The 13,539-nt window shown below is 35.8% G+C and overlaps 1 protein-coding gene across 1 annotated transcript in view; it reads left to right on the forward strand.

Moving 5' to 3' along the window:
• The first annotated feature begins 208 nt into the window (after positions 1 to 208).
• The window catches only part of HGF (hepatocyte growth factor), a 44,138-nt gene continuing 30,807 nt past the window's right edge, over positions 209 to 13,539 (forward strand). The window contains exons 1-5 of the mRNA XM_010162147.1: positions 209 to 370; positions 4,045 to 4,157; positions 4,753 to 4,867; positions 9,632 to 9,774; positions 11,480 to 11,600. Coding sequence (XP_010160449.1) covers positions 261 to 370; positions 4,045 to 4,157; positions 4,753 to 4,867; positions 9,632 to 9,774; positions 11,480 to 11,600 — 602 coding nt within the window. The 5' untranslated portion in view covers positions 209 to 260. The remainder of the gene's footprint in view (positions 371 to 4,044; positions 4,158 to 4,752; positions 4,868 to 9,631; positions 9,775 to 11,479; positions 11,601 to 13,539) is intronic.

The following is a 13,539-nucleotide window of genomic DNA, read 5'->3' on the forward strand; positions in this document are numbered from 1 at the left end:
TAAGAATGGAGATCACCATCTAAAATAATAAATTCTTCTCAAATATCTGCTTGTACCTTATTTATGTGAATTTCTCTATGCTTTAGATACCAACGTTCCTGTAATTCCTCATAAATGTTACTCATATCTAATGTCATATTTCATCTCAGCACTTTTCTTTACAGTGTTTTTTCTTTCTTTTTTTCTTCTTTACTTCTTTCTTAGAGGGTAAAGGAAAAAGAAGAAATCCTCTCCACGACTTCAAAAAAACAAGAGAATTGATGCTCATTAAAGTAAACAAAACACTGGAAGTAAAAACCAAGCTGTTAAATACCACTGAGCAATGTGCCAAGAGATGCAGCAGGAACAAAGGTCTTTCATTCACTTGCAAGTAAGTTAGATATCTCTGTTATTTTTATTGTGTTTTTATTGTGTTTTGTTTTGGTTTTTCCCTAATGGAACCTATATAACACTCTTTAACCAAAGATCTCTCTGGAATTGTCATCAGTGGTAAGTAGCACTAAGGACAACCTAAAGACTGTTTTTGTATTTTATTTCCATGATCTTGTTCTACCTGTCCAGAGACTGTCAGTCTTTTCTGAAGCGTTATCTGAGTTATTCTGTCTTCTTAGCTTGTCCAATCTGTAATCTCTTCTGTAACAGATGAAAAACTATACTCACGTTAAGATGTGGATGACTTGTGCTGCACTGTAGTGTTCAGTGAACATTTCTGAGATTTTTATGTCTCTTATAAAATGCTTATTGTCACACATCACAGCTGCAGTATTTCACCACCACTTCAGAGCATATTCTGTCTTCATTCTTTAAAAAAATGAAATCAATGGGAACCTCACACATGGAGCACAGATACATGCACTGCTGAAGTTCACTGGCAAGTACTACAAATCTGATACAATGGAATCAAACCTTCTGGGCTGCACAATCATTACAAGTATATGATAGCTATTCTTTAGCATCTGCTGTCTCTTAGAAACACATCATACAGCTGATTGCTTGTCTGCCTTGTACATATTCTCTACTATTTTTTGGAACAAATCACTATTATTTTTCCTATGAATTAGGCTTAAATTGTCCCCCTGGCCTCTCTTAGTCTAGACCATTAGCAATAAAAGAAAGGACACGAATGCAGGAGCATCTTGGAGAGAATGGATGACTTCTGTACTGGTGAGTACTGAGCTAAATCTGAGCCTGATCTTGAAAAATAAAAAAGTTTTGACAATTGCTACAAATGGAAGCTAGACCAAATGTGATAACAAAAGCTCTTCCTTGGCAGAAAAGGTCCTCAACTGTAATTTAATCCTTCTTTAAGCCTTTAATCCAGTGTTGCAGGATCTAGTTTGTATTGTTTTGTACTTTGACTATTTATATATGTAAACAGTGAGCAGAGTTTACTTATTTCTGCTAGAAAATATTTTCCAGGCACTAATATTTTTCACATGGTACAAGCCACTCCTTTTCCTATTGGCAGAGCTTCCATGGATATCATTGCCAAGTGGATCAGGTTGTATTAAATACAGCACAAGATCCTTGAGTTCTGATGGTCAACAGCAAGGAGTATTATAAAATTAGGTTTCACTGTATAAAAAAATTCAGACTGATACCAAGCAAACAACAATTCTATATTACAACATCTGCTTAGGAAAATTGTCTCAAGCTAGTTGTATCTGCTCTGGATGGTATGTTTTGTGTTCTGAAAATAAAAAGTAAGTTAATATATTTATTGGTTCTATTTTACATTAATAATAATCTAGAATGTCTCTGAATTTTTAAGACTTTCAGTTTCAGAATGGACCTTTCCTCTTTTCCCTTTCTATCATCGTTGCACAGATCTCCATAATTTCCAGCTGTGTTATAAGATCTCTATCTATCTCTGTCTAGACTTGTTTCTTCTTCATAACCCTGTTCTGCAAATCACCCCTCACAGTACCCCTTAGATTCATCCACCTTATGAAGTCTTTTTGACTTCACAACTCTTACATCATTTTCTGCCTTCTCTATCAGCTTTATTAACGTGCTGCTAAGCTGTTCCTATTCCTTTGTTTCACCACCACTTGCAGTCCATTACTCCCGCTGTTTTCCTTCAGTCATCCTTGCAGCTTTTTCCACTACATTTCTTATGGGTGAGCAAAAGTTAATACAGTTACTATTTTATTGTCTGTGCAGATGACTTTTGCAGAGATACCCCTTCCTTACCTACAAAGCTGTGCCTGACTTATCCTTTGTTATCTGCTTAATTTCTCTAGTATCTTTGTATTTACACAGAAAGGGAGTCCAGTATAGACCACAGGATTTCAGAATCTGACCAGAAAATCTACCAACTATCTCAGTACAAATAGCAACAACAAAAATTTTTGTGCTCAGCAGTATCAGTAAAAGAAAGTCCAAGAATTTGCTCAAATATGTTGACTTTGGAAATGTATAAATCCTCTACATTTGGGTCCAAGAAAAGATTGTTAGAAACTTTTATGTGCAGAAGTGGCTGACACCAAACTGGAAAGAAACCAAAAGGCAACTGAAAGGCAAAAACTGAAAGAAATGTTTGTAAACAGTGCATTCTGCATTCCCACTTTAGGAGGGAGGAGGGGAAAGGAGAATGTAGTTGGAAAGGCAGGAAAGGTCAGGGATATTTTTGTGAGGATGGAGTTAGAGGCACTTGGATACGCTTGTATTTGAGAAGCGGCCAGGAGAGAACAGAAGGCTGAACAAGGGCAGAAGGATGAAGGTTAGCAGGTTGGAAACATTTGGAGTCAACAGAGTAGAGAGAGCAGTTGGATGAAAAATCTGTTTGGTGATGGAAACGATAATGAAGAGGATGTTTGAAAGAGAGAAGTGTGGGGAGGTTGGATAGGATCTTGTAATATTTTTAACTGAAGCCAGCAAGATCTCACACAGAAAAACCTGTATGGTGAGAGGGGAATTAAATGAAGATCAAAGAGCTTTGAGTTGGGGGATGTAGTTCTCAAGAATATGGCAAAGCCAAAGTATGGATGAAGCACAGGAAATCTGTGTGTCTTTTGGGTATTATCAAATGTTAAAATGCTTTCTCAGGTCAGAATTAAATATCCCAGAAGGTGTGAGATGACTGGCAGAAATGTAGACTTTGTGGTGGGCTAGAGACAATAGTGTCACATCAGTGATTGTCACTTGCTTCTAATGACAAATTAAGGGAAAAAAAAGGAATGTTCAGTGGTTTGGTTTGGGGTTTGTTTATGGTTTTTGGTTTTTTTTTTCTTATTGGAATAACTGTTGGCCCCACCCCAGCAGTCAACTGTGTTTTCAAAATCCTTTAAAATATTGCACCTACACTTAAGGAGTTTTCTTTCAAAATGATGTTAGGAGATAAATGTCTGGATATTTCATTTAAAGTATTGAAGGAAAGTGTTTGCACTCTTCTGTTTCTGTTTATCTTTCTTGCCCCCAAAAATCCACTCAATTCAGCACATGTTTTACTCTATCCTTGAAAGCAGTTAAAAATAAGAGAAAAAAAGAAAACAAAAGCAAAGCAAGGACAAGCTGTAGGTACACTATCACAGATTAGATTATTCATAAAAATAAAAATAATCTTGTTTTGAAATAGCTCTGTTGTTCTAGGCAAGAAACAGACTTCTTGTGCTTGAATTTTCCTCAAGCCATCAGTGTGAGATATTTAACTATTTCAGGGACATTTTATAAGTACAACAAAGAAGATTTTTTTATTATTTTTTTTATTTTTTTTTTACCCCAGAAAGCAGCACAACTGGGGACAAAAATGCTGTCTCAGTCACATTTATCTTATTTTTAAAATAAAGATCTTTAATGACAAGGGAACTCTTAGATTAGTGTGAACAACCAAGATGGTATTTAATGTAATGGCCACATCAATTTAATTTCTTTGTTTCTTTCTTCTTGTCAGCACAGTTGTGGGTTTAAACAGTAATTTGGGCTGTTTCTCTGACTTTCCCAGTTAAAATAAATCTGATGTCATTGCATGCTCCTTGGCAGGCCATGTGTCATTATTATAAACCACACAGAGATTTTTTTTTCTCATCCAGATTTTCTTTGCAGGGCCTTTGCTTATGACAGAGTTACAAAACGGTGCCATTGGTTATCCTTCAACAGCTTGACAAATGGTGTGAGAAAGAAGCAAGACCATGCGTTTGATCTGTATGAAAAGAAGGGTAACTGATTTATTTACTGATTTTGTTTTTCCAGCTATGGAGGGGGAAAAAGCTGAGGTCAGCCAGTGACTCTTTGGCTGTAGGATCATTCTGGGCATGGGATGGTTTTCTGCATTCTGAAAGCTGCATCCTACAGTTTTATTTACAAATATCCTGGTTTTGCTGTCTCCCAAGTTAATCTACATGCTTGATCTTGCTCAGTTTTCTAACCTACATATTTGCCAATCATCAGATGCACTAGTCTGAATTGCTACTTCAGTTTACTACTTAAAAGCTCAGTTGTATGAGTTACTGTTATTGACTTAATATCACTTTTATTTACCTTGTTAATGAGTGGGGAACTTACATCCTCAGACATGGACTTTTGGTCAATCAGACACTTTGGAAAGATTTTCAGTAGTTTCCTTTGGGAAGTTAGTGATCAATATTTTGAAAAAAGAGACAAAAATGTATGTGGACAATTAAATAATATTTTGAATAATTAAGTATTTGAAGGATATAAAAAATGTATTATTTTTATGTGAAAACTGATGATGAGCTCTAATTTTAATTACATCAACCAAACCCTTAATTTTATTCTCTTTTCTTTCAATAGACTATGTCAGGAATTGTATCATCGGAAAAGGAGCCGACTACAAAGGAACAATATCTGTTACTAAAAGTGGTATCCAGTGTCAAGCCTGGAATTCAATGATCCCCCATGAGCACAGGTAAGAGTTCAGGAGCAGAGACAAGAGGAATAATGCTCAGACAGCTTCCATAGAACATGATTTGACTTATTAGCAGACAAAGAATTTATGAGAAAACTGACCTTAGACAACAAAATCTCTTAGGTGTATTCTAGCTTTTCCCCAGGAGAGACCATTCTCCAGATCCCAGAAAGTCCTTACCTTCTTGGGCTTTCTCCAAAGAGGTCTCTCCTAATGCCAGCCTGTATATCTGGATCCTGTCCTTTTGTGTGTCAGGTTTTTTTGAGCTGATTATATGCTTTTGATCTCTTAGCCACTGGCAGAAATAAAACATCTGCATGACTTCAGCCTGGGGTCTGGAAGTTTATCACCATTTTCTTATCAACTCCCAGGAAATGGGTAATTTTAAAAGCCACATTATTAGGAAGGGAGGGATATTAGAGATATTGACCCATCTATTTCATCAGTATATAATTATCCTTACTATATTTTGCATAGTTACTGTAACTTCTCTCTTATTTGTAGAATATATTTAACTCTATAAAGCACTTAGACCAGGCAACAAGTACGTGGAAAGGACTGAACATATTGAAATCCTTTCCTTCAGATCGTACGAGCAATAACTAAAGACTGATGCAGCAGGTATGGGACTTAACTTTTTGAGTTTAAGACTTGATATAGTAAGGAACAGAGGCCATATCTACACCCTGAAAGTAGACTTAGTTCAACCTTATTGGCTAAGGAAAAAAAAACAAGAAAGCCAAAAACTGAAGCCAGTAAGATTAATGGTAAAAACAGATTCAACCACAACAAACTTTACTGGAAACTAGCAAAAAGGACTATGAAGTACTGGTCTATTCTTGGGCTATTTCTTTTTGAACCTTTTTGTATTGGCTTTAGCCATTTAGATAATAAATCCTTAAGGGTAAAAAAAAAAAAAAAAAAAAAAAAAGTGTCTTCTCACTCATAAGCTTCCTATCCACATTGCTGCCTTTTGCTCTCGACTCAGCATCAGCACTTTGCTTTAGAGGAGCCAAGCTGGAGATTGCTAGTGAGGAACTGGGCTGTGCACTGCTCAGTCCTGTCCTAACCAAATCTATCCAGTGTGCAAGATGATGTCTTGGAACAACATTAAAGGGCAAAGGATGCTTGGGTTCTCTCCTCTTATGATGTGTTACAAAGCTGAGCCTCAGGCTGGGACTCGACTGGACTTGGCTGCTTATAATATAGATGGTAGTGTGTCTGATTTTCAATGTGGGACCAGACCCACTCTTAATTGTAAACATATGATAAACAGTATCAGCTCCCACAACAGTGACCATTTGAGACTCAACACCTTGAAGTATACAATCTTCATCTTTTAAAAGTGATAGAATTCTCAATAATTACAGCCTAAACAAGAGTTAACATTTATTCTATATAATATACATATGACTATTTAATTAAAGAAATAAAAGTGTCTGGATAGTATATATTATAACTAAATTGCATTTTAATGTACAGCATACACAGCTTTATCTAATGCATTTAGACAGCCACTCTTCTATGATGAATTTTATGAGAATGACTTTTCTCCTGCCTTGTGCAAGAAGTTTAATTTTTAAAAGGTCACTGGATAAATGAGGTGGCTGCATGCTAATTTTGTTTTTCAACATCAGAAAATATGATTTCATCATCAGAGACATGAGGGAGAAGGGAAGAAGGAGACAGTAGTGGTGTGTGTGGAACTTATTAGTATGAAAGGCTTAGATTTTTAGGTCAGTTTTTCTCAACATCTGATTATCACAAAGTACCACTGGAAAATAAATCCCTTTTCCATATTCAGGAGAGAAATCTACTTTACTGATTTTTCATCATCTTTCTAGAAAGAATTGAAGTAACTTCAGACTTTAAACTTATGCTTGGGTTTAACAAGTTATGTTTATAATTATTTGTATTCTGGTAGAACCTGGAGACTCACAGCTGAAATGACAGTTCCATTATTTTCATCTCCATCCTAGCAGAGATTACAAGACTATATATATATATATTTTTTTTTTTCTCTTAAGAGTTTTTTCAAAAATCTAAATGGATAAAACCAATGCAGAAAGGTTTCAAAGAGAAATGGTCAAAGAATAGACCAGTACTTCACAGACTTTTTGCTATTTTCCATGACTTTTGCTGTGGTTGAATGGTTGAATCTGTTTTTACCATTACTCTTCCTGGCTTCAGATTTTGGCTTTTTTTTTTTTTTTTTCCCTTACCTAATATAGCTGAATTAAATCAGAACAAAGTTTTAGGAGTGACTGGGTGGGTTTTTTCTGCATCTCCTGTCATCTCTCAGGAATGTTGCTTCAGTACCTGTTGAAGATATTTGTGTATCTGACCCATCTTGGATTTCTAATGCTATTAATGTAAACCTTTTTAAAAAGCAAAAAAAAAAAAAAAAAGTTCTGACAGCATATAAAAAGAATTTGAAATAAATTTTCCCTGTATTTTCTCATGTTCATAATTTCTGAGCAGAAAGATTTTCCAGCAGGAAAATTAAATAGATTTTTTTTAATATGCACTGACATAGTACATTAACACATACAGAGGTTGTAATGTCCCATCAGAAAAGTTTGCCAAGGGTTGTCTTTCTCTAAAAAAAAAAATTGAGATATTTATATTACAAGACTACAGAGGAAAAACAGAAGCAAAAATTTTATAGGCAGCAGTAATGACATAAAAATTATTCTCTTTGAGCACCGAAAATAAGAAAAAACATTTTTAAGTAATACTTACACATCGCCTTGGCTAGAACCACAATGTGATTAACAGAGGTATTTTCCACTTCAGTTAGTTCAAAGATTTCATTAACAGGAATAAAACATGATTAAAATGTCACATGTCAGAATTTTCTTTTTGTTTCTCTCTCTTTCTCCCTCTCTGTCTCTCTCTTTTTAAAATTTTTAATTTATTCATTTGTAACATAGAATTTGTCATGGATAATACGAACCATACACTTCTTTTGTATATAGATTACATCATTGTCTATGTATAAGTGTAAATCCTAAGTGCTTAGTATAGTGACCTAAGGTGCAAGTGTCTACAGTATTCTAAAAGCAGTTAGATTGTATTTTATTCCATTTTTTCCCCTCCAGAATATAGATACATTGGAATTCCCTTGGTGCTTAAAATCCCCACACAAACCAAAAGAAGCAAAAAAAACAAACAACCAAAAAAACCTGACAAACAAACACCCACAATAAAGTATCGAGCACTTTCAGAAAAAAAAGAGGCACACTTTACTTGTGATATTTCTACCAGAATTTAAATACACTGAAAAAAGACACCTGCAACAATTCTTAGAAAGCTAAAAAATTAAATCAATTTATTAAGTAGAATTACAAGTTTTATGTGATCCCTTATGCATTTTGCACGACTTTTCAATTAAGAAAAAAAAAATCATGGAATTGAGTATAACTCTGAATTTAATGTGTTTTTTAACTACAGAGATTTAGCTGCTGTTTAAACATCACTGCAATGAAACTGGCAAGTGCAGTGCCACTGGATTTGTCAACCCGAGTGAGCTCTTACAGTGGTATTGAACAGAATCAGGTCTGGGGTTGAAACCCTTACTGTAGGGTTAGCTATTCCCTAGTTTGTGGGGAAAAATAATTAGTATTACTTTTATGTATTTTACATATATATATATATATATATATATATATATATATGCCTACATATCTCTATATGTCGGTGTGTATGTGAGGGTTTCTCTAAAGGTAAGCACATAATTTTACAGACAGCTAAGAACACAAAAACTGGACCCTGGAGAGTTTAGATTTGATTTTTCATGCTGAAAAAGTGTTAGGCAAAAATTACAGGATTAGCTCATTTTCTGTTAAATAACTAAAGCAAAACAAAGTGCTCAGTGTTGGCCTGAGAACCTCTAATCTGAGGGAAAAATCTTAAGGGGTGTTGCTATTTCATAACCCCTTACAGCAAAAGTAGAAAATGTAATGAAAGGGAGAGCACATTTTAAGTCAGCTAGGTTGCTGTTACATGGCCTAATTTGTATGATAGTGATGATGAGTGGGCCTATAAGTAGCAGACCCTAAGGTGACAACAGTGGGGCTTGTGGCAGAACATGAAGCAAGACAGCTAAAGTGGGATCTGGGGAAATTTCTGATGCTGAAATGCAAAGCAGTCTGTGGTTTTGGGCAGTGAAAGCCTGTCAGCACGGTGTGTCACACCACTCAGTCACACTCACGCACTCCTGATGCTCAGTTCTAGCTGCTGCCTGACCAGGAATGGGAAGAGGTTTCTCTGCTTGTGGGCTTTATGTGGGAGTTGCATGCTAAGCCCAGCTGTGCCTGCTGTATGTGCACAGCATGCATAGGGATGACAAGTCTGGCATGGCTATGGACCAAATGAATTTTTCCCCTATGTATACAATACATTTTTCCTCCTTGTCCAAGGACCTTCCACGATTGTATGAGTAGTTATGAGCTCATGAAGGAGAGTGCAGTGAGGGCTGACAGGGAGGGTGCTGCTGCCTCTGGCTCTGCAGCTGATAGTAGGCTCCAGACAGCCAAGGAAACCTACGGGCTAGAAAAATTGTCCCTGATTAAGGCCATTGATTGAGTAATCCTGACTGAAAATGTGTATTTGTGTATGGACAGATATCTGGGTGTGTGCATTTGTGTAGGCAGGGTGGAGGAAGGAGGGAGCAATGTGATTATTTCTAACTGTAATAAATAATATGATTAACACCAAAATTTGCATGCTCTTATACTGTAATGATTGTCATTTTAAAACTAGCTTTTTGCCTTCGAGCTATCGGGGTAAAGACCTGCGGGAAAACTACTGTCGAAACCCCCGAGGGGAAGAAGGAGGACCATGGTGTTTCACTACCAGTCCGGAGATGCGTCATGAAGTCTGCGACATCCCCCTCTGCTCACAAGGTAACCCGGCATAGCTCACGCAGGAAGTTGCCTTTTCTCTGCTGACTGCAAGTACATGGAACTTCCAATAGTTTCAGTGACACTTGCACAGGGACTTTGGAGAAAGAATAGGTGATTTCCCAGCAAGAATAACTTATGCAGCAAGAAAAGCAGCTATTAGAGAAGGAGGAGATCTTATGTGTCAATACTCTGGAAAACTTGAACAAGCTTTCAGGCTCAGCAGCTTTTTTCAGTTCATAGAGGAGCTGGAACAATGAAGTTGAGCTGATAGAATAAATGTAACCCTTTTTTCACTTGTCTAGTCCATAGTGAATCCACTAACAGTTTCAGTATTACTATGTAATAAAATCATGTAGTGTCACTCCATGGTACACATCAACTTTTTTTTGATGAAAATACAGATACTGAATTACAGGGTGACAGTTTAATCTAAGGATGGAATTTGTTTTTCAAATGAATACTGTAAATAAGCAAAACTTTTTAGAAATCCAATTCTATTCGCCTTTCAAGTCACAGAATTCAAAAGACACTTCGTGTGTACCATTGCATTTATTGACTTTTAAGTTCTGTTAACCTCCAAGCTAAGCTCATATATCTTGCTAATCAAACAGTTCAGTTCCAGTCAATCAACCCATTTAAATTCTTAAGATGACAGGATGCCTTCAATTTCCCTGCTAATGCGTCATGTGCAATAACTACACATTGATGGGGGGAGAAAAAAAGAGAGGAAGAGAGAGAGGAAGAGAATGATTTACAAGGAGCTTAAAAATCTCTTAAAAGCTAACATTTAAAAATAGATTCAAGTGAGCTTCAAATGGGATAAGACTTGGAGCTCACTGCAGGATGAAGACTTTGGTAGAGGATGTTTTGACTGAAGAGTGAGATCTGTAATTGCATAAATTAGTATTTACTAAGTGATCCTTCATTAAAATTACTCTAATTAGGGGGCACTTGAGAAATGTGTCTATAGTTAATTATGGTTAATTTCATTTATATTTTAAGACTTCTCATTCTAAATTATATATCTAAAGCATATTTTGCTCAACAGTGATTTCAAATCTCTTAGGTAGCTTTTGCCCACTCTCCCTCCACCCCCCACTTTCCTAAAACAGGACTGAAAATGTATCATAGTTTAAGCTGACAAAAATAATTAGTATCGAAAAGAAACAGTATCATGTGTAGCTGAAAGTACTGGGAATTTAAAGAGACAGATTCTACTGCACAGAAACTGTGATTCAAACATCATTCTGTACTTCTACTAGTATTATACTATGACTTAGAGAGATTTATAATAATGAATGCTAGTTACTTAGAAAATATCACCTCTAAAAAATACTTCTTCCTCAGACATGTGTCTTTCTGTTACTAACCATAGCAAAGGTTAAAAATCTGCTAGGAACATGAATTCCTCTAGCAGCTCATGTCTACCTACCTTGAAACCCGAAGTGTCTTATAAATGGATACCGAAGTTAAGCATCTGGATTAGATCTAAGAGATGCATTTCTACTCCAAAGAAAATTTCCCATATCAATTTAACTGAAAGATACCACATTTTTTGTACTTCTCTAGGTTGGTTTCAATTTATAAGAGCAGTGATATGATTTAATGTTGGTTTTGGTTTGGGTTTTGGTTTTTGTTTTGTTTTGGTTTTTTTGTGCTACAATTCATCAGGGTAATGAATGACTAGTACATATTTTTTTCCTAGTTGAATGCATGATCTGCAATGGAGAGAGTTACAGAGGGCCAATGGATCACACTGAGTCGGGCAAGGAGTGTCAGCGCTGGGATCTTCAGAGACCACACAGGCACAAATTTCGTCCAGAGAGGTAACATCTCCCACCCTCCCATATATCCATGTGGTTATAAATTGAAAATTACACATATTCCGAAACCAGTTGGGCAAAATCAACACTAGTTAAACTGAAATTTATGGAGTTCACCAGTTTCTGTTGCTTGGGCTTCTGGCCCGTGGTGCGTGCAGACTGGCTACAGTCATGATGGAGATGCAGGATGGGGACTAGAGGCTATTTGGTGCAGTTGTGGCTACAGCTCATGACTGTGTAGTGCGGTGATGTACACGTGCTGCATTAATTGGTAAAAATTTCCTCCCTAGCTTCATTGACAGTAAAAAATTAACCTCTGAATGTTTTTGTATATGTTGTTATGCAGCTTCACTCAGCTTAAAATGCCTTAAAGTAATCACAAAGTAAATAATTATTAAAAAATAATATTTTTTGTTAGAGTTCTTAACACAATTATTGAATATAAACTTGCAGCAATGTCAACTCAGAGTATAGTCCTTTTTTGAAATATTGAACAGCTTTACAGCTGCAGATGGTCTGTTATAATCAGGTTTAAGTATGCAATTTGTTTGTGCAAATATTTGCACATTATATTTTTTTTTTTCAGCCTAGGAGAGGAGTTCATAATTCTGTTTAGGATTTTATGCACATGGATTTATATTTCAGATTTTTTTTTTTTTAGTAATTTAGACAAAGACAAATAATCCCAGAAGATGAGCCAGAAATAGCAAGACAAATTGCATCCCCGTTAGAGTTTGTCCTAGAGGGTAAAATTCACCCAACCACAAAGGGTCATCTATAATACACCCCTTTGGAAGGGTTTTGTGTAGAGGTTTAGGCCACACGGGAGGGTGCTTGTATTTCTTTTACACTGGACTAAAGTTTCATTATAGTTTTACTCTGGATTTTGGATTAACTGTATTTATAAAGTGGATTGAATAAACTTAAACTGCCAGAGGAAGACTGCAAGAATCAACAATCTCAGAATTATTAAGAACTTCCACTGAAAGTATCTTTATATATGTTGAAGTGTTCCACTAAATAAAGTATTATTTATATACTCAGAAATATGGATACTGTTAGATTTTAGAAAGCCTGATTATTCAGCAAAGCATTAAGGATCTGCAGTTTCGGAGTTTATGCAGTATAACCTCTTCTTCCTCTTGGCTCAGATGATCTGCTTCATGAATAATAGCAGGCTCTCCCATAGTTCTGCTACACTAAATATTTTGTATTAGCAAACTGGGACTAAAGATAATCTCTTTCTGAGTTTTGCCATGCACTTGCTGTGCATTCTAGAATAAGTCATAGAAATAATTTTCCTCTTCAGAGTGAAACATTATAGAGCTTCTGGGTACAAACAATAATAATTTTACTGTCAGGAGGAAATGTCTTTTCCTCGTTATTTTTTGATTGTTTGCAAAATGTATTTTCAGACTAACTGCAATCTCACTATTGTCTTCCTCCTTGAAATATTTTCTTCGGAAAATACCTTCTTCAGTCTTTTCAGACTGTAATAAAAATGCTTTTTTATTAAAAAACAGCTCATACAGATTAAGCTGATCTGTATGTGCTTTCAGAAGAGTAACCAGGGTTCAGTACATTTCTAATACAGTGATGTTATTTACCTTTGTGGAATGGTCACTAAAGGTAGTAACAATTACACTTTGATTATACTGGCTGTCTGAAATGCTGTGGGCTTTGGTTTGTTTGGGTTTTTTTAATAGTCATTTAACTTTTAAATAGGAGAGGAGATCTGGAACAAATTACTCATTAAAATACAGCAATCTCTAGAGAGGCTTATACTATACCACCTAGGATTAATGTGAATAACCTGGAAACCAGGAAGGACTAGCTGGACAGGTTTAAGCTTATTCTCATTTATGGATTCATCCTTTGCAATGACAAAGATAGGTAAAACTAGTACTCTTTTCAAATGCTTCAGTCTACCTGCTGTTGGACA

Source organism: Antrostomus carolinensis, unplaced genomic scaffold (assembly GCF_000700745.2).
Source record: "Antrostomus carolinensis isolate BGI_N321 unplaced genomic scaffold, ASM70074v2 scaffold8272, whole genome shotgun sequence".
Classification (NCBI taxonomy): Eukaryota; Metazoa; Chordata; class Aves; order Caprimulgiformes; family Caprimulgidae; genus Antrostomus; species Antrostomus carolinensis.